The 11,068-nt window shown below is 39.2% G+C and overlaps 1 protein-coding gene across 3 annotated transcripts in view; it reads left to right on the forward strand.

The window, feature by feature from the left end:
• The window catches only part of LOC147823442 (microtubule-associated tumor suppressor 1 homolog), a 46,635-nt gene extending 36,667 nt beyond the window's left edge, over positions 1–9,968 (forward strand). For 2 of the 3 annotated variants that reach the window (XM_087193229.1, XM_087193230.1), the window contains 5 exons: positions 1,019–1,092; positions 1,229–1,324; positions 4,282–4,407; positions 7,009–7,106; positions 7,770–9,968. In XM_087193229.1, the coding sequence (XP_087049355.1) occupies positions 1,039–1,092; positions 1,229–1,324; positions 4,282–4,407; positions 7,009–7,106; positions 7,770–7,947 (552 nt within the window). In that variant the 5' untranslated portion in view covers positions 1,019–1,038 and the 3' untranslated portion in view covers positions 7,948–9,968. The remainder of the gene's footprint in view (positions 1–1,018; positions 1,093–1,228; positions 1,325–4,281; positions 4,408–7,008; positions 7,107–7,769) is intronic. The other variant, XM_087193231.1, reaches the window with a different exon arrangement.
• Positions 9,969–11,068: the final 1,100 nt, after the last annotated feature.

The following is an 11,068-nucleotide window of genomic DNA, read 5'->3' on the forward strand; positions in this document are numbered from 1 at the left end:
AAGATGGAAATGATTTATAACTTTTCCCCTCAGAGAATGCCCTGTGGTATTTGTTTGGCGTGTTTTGGTTTCTTTTTGCATTGTTAATTGTTAATGGATGCCCTTTGCCACCAAGCAGTCAAATAATAGTTTGTCATAAACGCAAGATTTTAGGAAGAAAAGATTTGGAAGGCCTCTTTGGTGGTGGTGGTGAGTGGTGGTTGCTACTTCAGGTTTCTGGGAAGTTGAAGACGCTAGTGTAAATCCTGGCCGCATGGAGAATCCACACTGGGCACGCTTGCACACCAGCACTGCTGGGAAAGGCAAATGGCACTTATCGGAAGAAGAGCAAACCTTTTGTTATTATCTCACCTCTCATTACCAGAAAGGCTGAGTGGAGGGGAAAAAAACAAGAAGCCAGTCTGCCAGAACTTAGTTGCAGTGCAGCTGTAGCCTACAGTAAACCAGCTGCATCCTACACAGCAGCACATGGGCGTGTATTAGCTGGCTGTCTGACCTTTAGCAGGACTTATCAGAAAAACAGAAGCATGTGATGTCACAGGTGATGAGATATAAAAGTGACTGGTTCAAGGTAGACATTTAGTAAACATGGTTTTTTCTTCTTCCTGTTAGGAATGTGATTACATTCAGACTTCTGTTTGGAGTCTGAAGCCAGTGTCTTGAAACCCTGACCTTCACTCTGTTATCTAAGGTCTCTTGGCCTCAGCATGCCCAGTTGTAAGATGGGAACCTCTACCCTACCCACCTCATAAGCCTATTCTGAGAAGAGATTGCTCAGTTTCAATAACAGCATCAGACAGATGTAAAGGAACACAGTCATAACTTCATAATCAGCTCCTACATTATATCCTTCAGTAATTGTGGAGCACAGTGATCTCATTGAATAGTATTGCTTTAAAAAAAATCCCTTCTGGGGCTGGGGGATTTAGCTCAGTGGTTCCACCACCTGCCTCGCAAGCGGAAGGACCCGAGTTCGATCCCCGGTAGCAAAAAAAAAAAAAAAATCCCTTCTTTCCAGAAATCAAGAAAAGCCATGAAATGGAAAAGAAATCACTTGAGAATTTACTTTATGAGAAGCAGGAATCATTGGAGGTGGGTAAATCTGAATCTCCCCCCATCACCTTTCTTGATGTCTATGTGGCTTGCTTGGGTGTATGTTTCTGTGTCTCTTTATCCTGTTTCTGGCATCTTCTTATTAACTAACGTTCTACATGTCATTGTGTTTTAGAAACAAATCAGTGATCTGAAGAGTGAAAATGATGCTTTGAATGAAAAGCTGAAATCAGAAGAACAAAAAAGAGTATCAAAAGAGAAGGCAAATTTAGTGAGTTTTGTGTTAATCTGTCATTTCTCATTTTTCCTTCTGCTCAGTTGCCTTTTAGGGTCAATTATATGTTCTGCAGCCAGAGAAGTAATACAGGTTTGGAGTTTGCAGGTTTTTGTGTGTGTGTGTGTGTGTGTATGTGTGTGTGTATATGTGTTTAACTGGTTAAAACAACTTCTTTGATCACTGGTGTCTCTTTTTCATCCTAAGAATTGACTTACAGATGAAATCCAATATATTTTGATTGGTCTAAGTGAATACCTGTAGGAAAATAAGAAAACTATCAATCTTTTATGTAAAGACCTTATTTTTGTTAGTAACCACTAAACTGTGATATAATTTACATACCACAGAGTTCACCATTTTAAAATATACAATTCAAGCCAGGTGTGGTGGTACACACCTGTAATACCAGCACTCAGGTAACTAAGGCAGGAGAATTGTTATGAGTTCAAGAGTGGCCTGGACTACATTGTAAGACCCTGTCTCAAAAAAACAAACACAGTGGACTCTTGACTTACAGACTCATTTCATTCACTAGGGCTGGTTGTAACTCAAGTTGGTCAACTGAAGTCTCAGGCTCCTCTACACAATCTTCAAAGTCTCTCTCCTGTGTATAGGCAGATCTCAGTGTCCTTAGAGAGATATTGGCCCAGGATTTCACAATGAACCCCATACAGGAGAGGATGTTGTAATCTTCCTTCCAGAACTCTTTATAGGTTAAATCTTTATCTGAGACCATCTGGAAGCACAAGCACCCACCATTCAGGTCATAACTCAAGGCTTTGGCTGTAAGTTAAAACAAAATCTGATAGTAACCCAAGTTGTTCATATGTCAAGCCTGTCATAACTCGATGGTCCATTGCATGTACAATTCATTGGGTTTTAGTATATTCATAAAGTTGTACATTGGTCACCAGTACCTAATTCTAGAACATTTTTATCATCCAAAAAAGAAAACTCAATTCATTAGCATTCACTTCCCACTCTTAGTACCCCAGCAGTGAGTAGCCACCTGTCTACACTCCACCTCTGTGGATTTGCTTGTTCTGGACATTTCATGAAAATAATCACATCATGTAAGCCTTTTGTGATTGTCTCCTTCACTTGAGGCTCCGGGTTCTCAGGGTTCATCCGTGTGGTAGCACGCATTAGCACATCATTCTTCTTTATGGATAAATACTGTGTCATCTTATGGATAATTGTCTCTTTGGCAAAGTACTGATTGGTCTTGTAAACCCGGCTTTCTCTTACGACTTGTGTCCTTACTCTCACCCTTATTTATTGGGCGGGGGATATTTTTTCCTGCTTATGTCTTTAGTACCACTGTTTGCATTCTATACATTTATGCTCTGGAACTGCAGAAGCAAAGCATTTTTGACACTTAAAATCTGTTGCCAGCTTTCCAAGTACATTTGTAGAACTCTCAGTGAGATCCTCTTCCGACGATCAGCTTGGACAATCCCCTAGACATTTGATAAAATTAACTGAGATCATGTTCAAGAAAATTTCAAAATTCTTTATTCTGGAAGAATCTTAGCCAAAGTCAGTGTGTGACAGCACACGCCTGTAATCCCAACACTCGGGAGGCTGAGGCAGGAGGATGGCCTCCACAGTGAGTTCAAGGTCAGCCTGAACTACATAGTGACACCCTGTCTTTACACACAAAGTGTAGACCTCACTAATGTTTCAGGGAATAGGTTTTAAAGAGCTTCCTGGAACACAAAGAGGGTTCTTCTACTGCAGCCAGTTTTGAAAAGCAGAGGAAGAAACAGGTCTAGGGGAGCAGTAATAACCAGAACCCTGCCCACCTCAGCATCAGAGGTTGTAGAAAAAGAGCACAAAAGAGTGAGATCAGAAAGAGACAGGCTGACAGAGAAGAAGTGATACAGAAGGTACTGGCTGTAAATGCTCTTATTTAAAAATAACAGAAGAAATTATGCTGTTCCCACCAGCAAAAAGTAAGGTTTGTTATTTTCTGAAAAATCATATGTAAAAATATTACATGAAAGGTTTGTGAAGCTTGGAAATGAAGATCTGGATGTTTGCCCTGTCCTGACCCTTTCTGGCTCTGGTACCTTTCCTGACCTTTTCTGAGTAATCCGTTAACCTCCAGGACAGTTTTCATCTTTCTTTAAAGGAAGGCGTTTGGATTCTCCCAAAGAATTGGTCCAAAATGGAATCAACTGCCCCAAAGGGTGGTTTTGATATGCACAACACTGAATCTTATCTAAGAAATGCCCTCGTTAAACAGCTTACCAGTAGATCTTGTACTATTAATTTGTATCAAAATTTTGGATGGTTCAGTTTAATTTCCATTAAGCAAGGCATAAGGTAGATATCTCTCCTCACAAGAGTTCACTTTGGGAAGAATCATAGTAGAGTATGTGCTATATGCCACATAATACTATGGTTTTATATTGGGATGTCACAATATAAAATGATAGTGTTATGACTGCCCTAGTAATATGACAGGTCACATGGCACCATCATGAAAAAACTCAGACTCAAGACCTGATTACTATTTTGCTTACTTTCAAGTGAGCTCTATAAATGTAGTATTGTTCCCTTTCTGATCAGGTACTGGCTTTGCTTAGAGAGAACTATTGTTCCCTTTTGTCCCTCCAAACACCTTGTGGCTAATCTCTAGTCAGACCTCTCTTCTTGTATTGCAAACAGTGGTTTCCTTATTGTTTCTAGTAACATGTTTGATGCAACAAATATTTTTTCGATATTACTAATAAGTGATATTTTTTGTTTTCACTATTATAACCAAATTATTTGAGATTAAAATATTAGCTATTCTTTCTCACCTCTTTCTTTGAAATTACTGTTAAGAGGAAGGAAGTTCTTTGCTGCTTCTTCATCTAACATCTAAATCCAGTCAAAGATTCTTTATGGTAAGAACTTGAACTATGTGATTTTGTGAAATAAGTCAGAGCAACGTCTTCCTGTAGTCTTTCCAGAAAAACCCTGAGATCACGTATCTGGAGCAAGAAGTAGAAAGCCTGAAAGCTGTGTTAGAGATCAAGAATGAGAAACTGCATCAGCAGGATGTCAAGTTGATGAAAATGGAAAAACTGGTATGTCTCCTTCAGAACAGTGGATTGAGGATCTTACCAAATGGGGTAATACTTGTGAAATAGGAATTGAGCTTGGAGATTTAGGATTGTGGACTTGAGTTAGCTGCTACTTAAAGATATTTGAAATCATACAAAAGGTAAAAGTTCCATTTTCTTTTCCAAGCTTATTCAAGGCTGATTTATTGTGGCCTTCTCAAACATTTATTTTTCAAGGCCCATGTTAAAATAGCATTCAGTTCTTGGACAAACTATAACAAACAGATGAGCTCATGTTCAGTGGTGTGTGAATCTTTACCTGCATAAGAAAAGATTTTAAATAATATAAAATCAATATTTTAACATACCCAAACCATTGGGGCAATGTAATCTGTCTAAATCCTCATCTTTTTTTCAGTAAATTAAAATATAAAATAATTATGCTTTAATAAGATTAATCCATTTGGACAAATAGCAAGCATTGTGAAAAATATGAATAAATTTAATTCACAGCATGCAGGACAGAGAACAGAAATGTGTGCGTGCCGAGTCTACCCAGCACCATGTGTTTGAGGAGCTTGCCGAGTGTTCATTGTCAGTCTTGGCTTGGCCTTGACACAGCTGCTGCTAGCCAGCACTCTAACCAAGTTGGCAGGGCTGGCAAAGCAGCTTAAGTGATCCCAGGTGTTGCTGTGCTTTGCCCCTGACTGTGCCCATCACCTAGCACTACTTGCCTTGCTCCCCCTAGTTATGGGTGACTCATAGTTGAATAAGTTTCTCTTTCAAACCCAGAGCAGCCCTGAACAATAGGGAGCCTGGAAGTCACCCTTGTCTGTTTTTTGTTCATTTGGAGTTTGAAGATTTGATTTAGTTTGGTCTAGAGACTATGACTTGTCTGTGTGTACATATGTATATAAACTTCATATCATCAAGAAATCTTGTTTTTTGTTTTTGTTTTTGTTTTAAGAACTGAAAGGAACTCGCGGTTAATAGGCCCAACCTAGCAGGCATACCGGTTGCTGCCAAAGGTCACGCTGTTAGACCGGGTGTGTTAGCTGTGCTAATCAGGCAGGCAGTGATGACTCAGATTATCCTGTTGTTAATGTGTTGCCCATATGCCATGTATGCATCAGAACTTTCTAGATGATCATGTGCAATAAAAAACAGACCCTGTTGTAGAAGTAATAACATGCTTTAATTTTTTGTTGATCCATAGTATTTGTTTCTTGTCACACCCAAGAGGTATCCTGTTACTATCAGTTGGTGTCCAATTGTTATATGTTTGTACACAAGCATGTGTTGTTATGATGACAGCTACAGCCTGAGGTTGACTAAGGAAGAAAACTTGATATGAATGTGAAAACTAGCTCTGCCAATAATTAGCTCTGACATTTTCAGGACTAGTTTCCTTTTCTTTCTTTCTTTTTTTTTTTTTTTAAATGAAGGATTGGACCAGATAGGTTGTTTTGTTTTGCTTTGTTTTATTTTGGTACTGGGGATCAAACTCAGGTCCTTGCACTTGCGCTTGCGAGGCAGGCGGCGGAACCACTGAGCTAAATCCCTGGCCTGGACCAGATAGTATTTTAAGATCAATCACCACCCAGTCTGTAATTCCAGATTTTCCCACCTTATGTTTTTATTTTGAATTTCCATAGTTACCAAGCATTTCATAGTCCCTTTTTATTTTATTGTAGACTTGTTTTCTAGGAAGTTGTTTCACCTGAATGGCTTGCCCTGAGCATTTTCTTGATACTGGAATGTCTTCAGAATAGAGATCCAAACTAGGCACTTTAGTCAAAGTAGAGTAATCATAATGCTGCAATGACAGTACCTTAAAATTAACTCTGACCAAGCTGTGTTGTTGCCTATTAAGTAATGAAATCGTGGCTTTAGAAAGTGAGCTGGGATGGAAACAGCTCCCCATCATGTTAAGTGATTAAATGTCTTTAATCCTCTCAGCTGATCAGCTCGCTCCCCTTGAAAGTTCAGCATAGGCAGGAGAACAGGTGTATTTTGCATTGAGCCGAGGAGAGAAACCTTCTGTAGTGTTACTTCTTTCATTTGGATGCTCTACGAACTTTGCTGCATTGTACTTTTGTGTGGCCACTCAGAGATAAGTGCTGAAGAGTAACTGTAAATTTGAAATGTATTTAAGGCCTTACTAAAAGCAGCCAAGAACTATGAACTGTTGGCATACAAGTTTTCACGTGAGTTGTTTTTTGGGTTTTTTCACCCAAAACTCATGACAGGAGTAGCTGTGACAAACACAGGCTGCTCAGCTGCAGCATTTGCTATACCACCTTAAAAGAGAACAGGCCCAGTGCCCAGGTTCCCCGGGGCAGGGCACCAGCTCTCAGAGGAGATTCTAAAAATGTGACCTGGGCGTGTCAGTTTTTAAGTGGCCTGGCATATTTTTTTTAAATACATAGTATCTACATGCTCTATTTTGTTGCTTTAGAGTCTCTTTGTCGTGGGTCAGGGTATAAATACCTCAATGTGCTTTTAAATTTATCTAATTAAATCTCTCCAAAGTATATGAGCGTGTCAGGAATATATCTTAAGAAACAAAGGAATTGTATTTCTCACTACTGTATAATAGAAGTTGGAATTCTTCTTTATGCCAAGGTGGACAACAACACAACTCTGATTGACAAATTGAAGCGATCCCAGCAGGAGAACGAAGAATTAAAAGCTCGGATGGACAAGCACATGGCAATTTCAAGGTAAAAATAAACCAGTCCCATTTTTTCCTGATCGCCTTCCATCCTTGAACATGTTAGTTCATTCCACACTCCTCCATGTCCCCCCGGAAATGTATTTGAAGCAGGTGGTTACAAAAGTACTAGTTTCCAAAATATGAAAAATTAGATTGATCTGTTCATGCTTTTACCAAAATGGCCTGGACTAAACAGAGACCTGAGTGGGGAACTCTTCTCCCAGAGTCCCTGCCTTACTGACTGAGACCACATTCAGGCCTGTGGGTGTGGCTTGTCCAGAGCACTTGCCTAGCACCCACAGGGCCTTGGCTTTTTAACCCTAACCCAGCACCAACAGATAAGTAAGTCTTTTAAAAAAAGAAAACAGCTCCAAATATAAGATAGTCATAAAACATGTTGCATACCTGTGTCACGTAGCCTACTACAGACTGCCCCAAAGGTGCAGCCCTTTTTTTGTTTTTTAATCTCTTTTGCTCAGGCTTATGTTTCAGGTATTTGGGTTTAATATCTGGCTGGGTTTGGCCAGCTTTAATACCCATGACCTTCTGCAGGTTTCTATTTTCTCTCAATGCTGTAGGTTTTTGGACTTTCAAAGTTAAAATGCTGAAGTTTTTCAAGTTGGTTTTTAACTTAAATTCACATGGTTTCTGGCTCTTTTTTGTGTTCAAGGCAACTTTCCACTGAACAGGCCGTGCTGCAGGAGTCGCTGGAGAAGGAGTCAAAAGTCAACAAGCGACTCTCCATGGAGAATGAGGAACTGCTGTGGAAGCTGCACAATGGGGACCTGTGCAGGCCCAAGAGGTCCCCCACGTCCTCAGCCATCCCCTTTCAGTCACCCAGGAATTAGGGCTCCTTCCCCAGCCTTAGCGTTTCAGACTCTGAGGGCAGTTGGATGCAGGTCTGCAGGACCGGCCCTAATAACCATCATGGGAGCAAGAGCTATATTAGCTCGCATGGAATTTCTGCAGGATAACTGGAAAGCAGCTACCACCAAAATTGGCTACATAGGAGACTGGAACTCTGGAGGAAGACTTTTGACTCTGTCCAAAGATTCCTCTAAAAAAGATTTCAGCACTGACATGGAACTTGTTGCACAAAGCACTTAAGGAATGAGAGAACCTTGTTCATTGCCTTTTTCACCTAAGCTTAAGAGGAAAAACTCAGGGCCCTATCAAGATAAAGATTTATAACCTTTGTAATGTTCTTCCCCACCGACACCTTCTTGTGATTTTTATTTCGTTCTGACTGTGGGTGGGGTATATGAATGGAATGGATGTGAGAGTGTCATGTGTCTGGTGCAGCCTTCTTTACTGTGTGACAAAAGTCAAAAGCTCAATATAGTTGGGTATGTACTAAATCAGGTCGTAGTGTACACATTTCAACAAAAGCCATAGAAGACAAAGCAGTAGTTGCTTGAGTTATAATTACCTACCACCAACTGTACTCAAGCCTGTGACATAGCAGAGAGGGTATGATAAAAGCTCTGACTTGTCAGTGTCTGTGTAGTCTCCATATCTTTTTAGAGTAACTTGAGAGTTTTTCAATGTTCATCCTCATCAGTAAACTATTAGACGTTTCTGTAGGTTACATAATCCTAACACTCTACTATGATCGATTTTCTCAGGCTATGTGCAAATATAGAAGCGTAATTTTTTTAAAAATCTAAAGAAAAAATGCAGTACCAATGGATTGTTGTTCCTTATTTTTACCTTTGAGCTAAGCTATCCTTACAGATTTAAACTCTTATCTTCTCTCCCATTATCCTTATCTCTCCCTTTCCTTTTTCTACCATCCACAGCCACAAAAGCAAACCCTATACCTCCTACTTAGGCCTTTCCAGAGCCAGCTCATTTCCCATATAAACTAAGACCTGGATCTGATACACAGTTTTGGAAACTCATATAGAATGATGAGAAAGAGGCAGTTATTGCTAGAAGTAAGAAGGCTAGGATTCAGCACTCACTGGTAAGTAAAAGCACCTTGATTAAGGCAATAACACTGTGTTTAATGGAACAGAATAGCCTGGGAAGATGGTGCTAGTTTAAGGGTAACCTCGGAGCACGCCTTTCTTTAGAAAGGTAGCAGCATAGCCAGCTGACAAGTGGAAAATGTGGCTTGACAACTCTCCAAGTTACATTTGAACTTTTTAGAACTTCCCTTATCCACCCCCAGCTCAAAACTTTGTGGAAGGTGGTAGGACAACTGTGGCTTTTCCTCCCATCCCTCCCTGCATGTCAATCTTGTGATGTGTCAGTATTTACTAATCTGCATTGGATGGCTGTGCAAATAGCCCCTATAGTAAGAACAGATTAGGAAACTAGAGGTGGGTATTTGAGTCATCAGCTACATGTACAATACAATACATGGCCAATTGATATTCATCATGCATGTTTATTTTAAATAGTGATTGTGTTTGATGTCTTTAACCTCCACGAGTTTATGTATGTAACTTCCACGTTTGCTTCCGATAAGTGGGTCATAGATTCACTGCCCGCTCCTGGAATATCTCTGCTCCCACTTCTATGTTGTTCTCAATGACATTAGCCAAAGTTGGGTTTGCCATTCATCCCCTATGCATTGTAATCTCATGCTATTCCCTGCTATCCTCCATATTGTTTAGGTGTCTCGGAAATCTTACAGCAATTAACAAAAATGTTCTCAGAGGATGGGAGACAACAGGAGAGAAGATAGGAAATAAAATAGAGAATTTTTGAGATTTGTTTAAACCAAATGTTTCACACAGGATGCAAAATGTTGGCACGTCATCAAAATAGATGTGTAAACAGTGGTAGCTGTGCTGTTTGTAGGGATGGAAAATTTTTTATTTTGATCAAATAAATAATGCTGGAATATCCAATATAAGAATTGCAGCCTCTGGTCTATTTTACTTTTCAAAATGTCACTCACTGTACTTCTTATAACCAAGATTATGTCTCCTAAGCCATTTCACAGAAATTTCTAGTCCAAACCATGGAATTTGTCATGGACTAAAATTGGCTCACGGAGCTAGAGTTAGGGCTGAACTTTTTTAAATTCAAAGACATGTATTTGAGAAATTTTGCCTGGTTTTAATACACTGCAGTCTAAATACTTTTAAAGATAGGTCTAGACAAGGTTAAATATTTCTTGTCTAGCATGACTCTTCACAGTAACCCTTCTAGACCAGGGTGTACTTTTATTTTTGCTCTTTTTCTCCTTTCATTCGCTTGGCTCAAGTGTGCTCTGCAGAGCCAGTTTTTCCCTTACCCCTTCACCTTTCACTTTTCAAATAAACTTTTGACACCATTCAAAAAATTAAATATTTCTTAATCTGTGTTATCTATGTTGAAAGTTAAACCTCTAAAAACACATGTTCTAGTTCTTATTGAATAATCTAAAATTAGGACTTTAGAGTTCATCCATTTACAAAGAAGCAAGTTATGCTTGATTTTTTTGATACCTTTGTAAAATCACATTAGCTTTAAAATTGCTACTGAGGAAAAGTGGTATGTCTAAGCATTTGAAAGTTAAGTTGCTGCTTGTAGATAAGTAGCTGAACTATGTATGAGTACATTTAAAAAATCTGATGTAGTAGGATTGTTACATCAAAGAGAACCCTATATATTGACTGAAGTATTACTGTCAACAAATCTTTCTTAGTATCCTTTAAGCCAACTTAAAAAACAAGCACTTAACCCACTTTTAAATTTTTTATAAAAACTTGCTCATTTACTAGAAATGATTATATAAGGTTGTTGGTGTATATGCTTTTTTAGTATAAAAAACATGGACATAGGTAAGCAATCAAAATACATGCTTTCTGTCAGAAATACATGCTTTCTGTTAATAGATGGATGACTTCCTTTTATTTGGGATGTCTGGGTCTGACTCACAGGCAGGGATTGCCACTTGCTATTGATATCAGCCTCTGGCAAAGCACTAATAAAAAGCCCAAGATTGATTGTGTACACAAATGGGCTTTCCATCAG

The sequence above is a fragment of the Heterocephalus glaber genome, unplaced genomic scaffold, assembly GCF_053883595.1.
Source record: "Heterocephalus glaber isolate CG9 unplaced genomic scaffold, H.glaber_assembly_v1.0 deba00001582, whole genome shotgun sequence".
Taxonomy (NCBI): Eukaryota; Metazoa; Chordata; class Mammalia; order Rodentia; family Bathyergidae; genus Heterocephalus; species Heterocephalus glaber.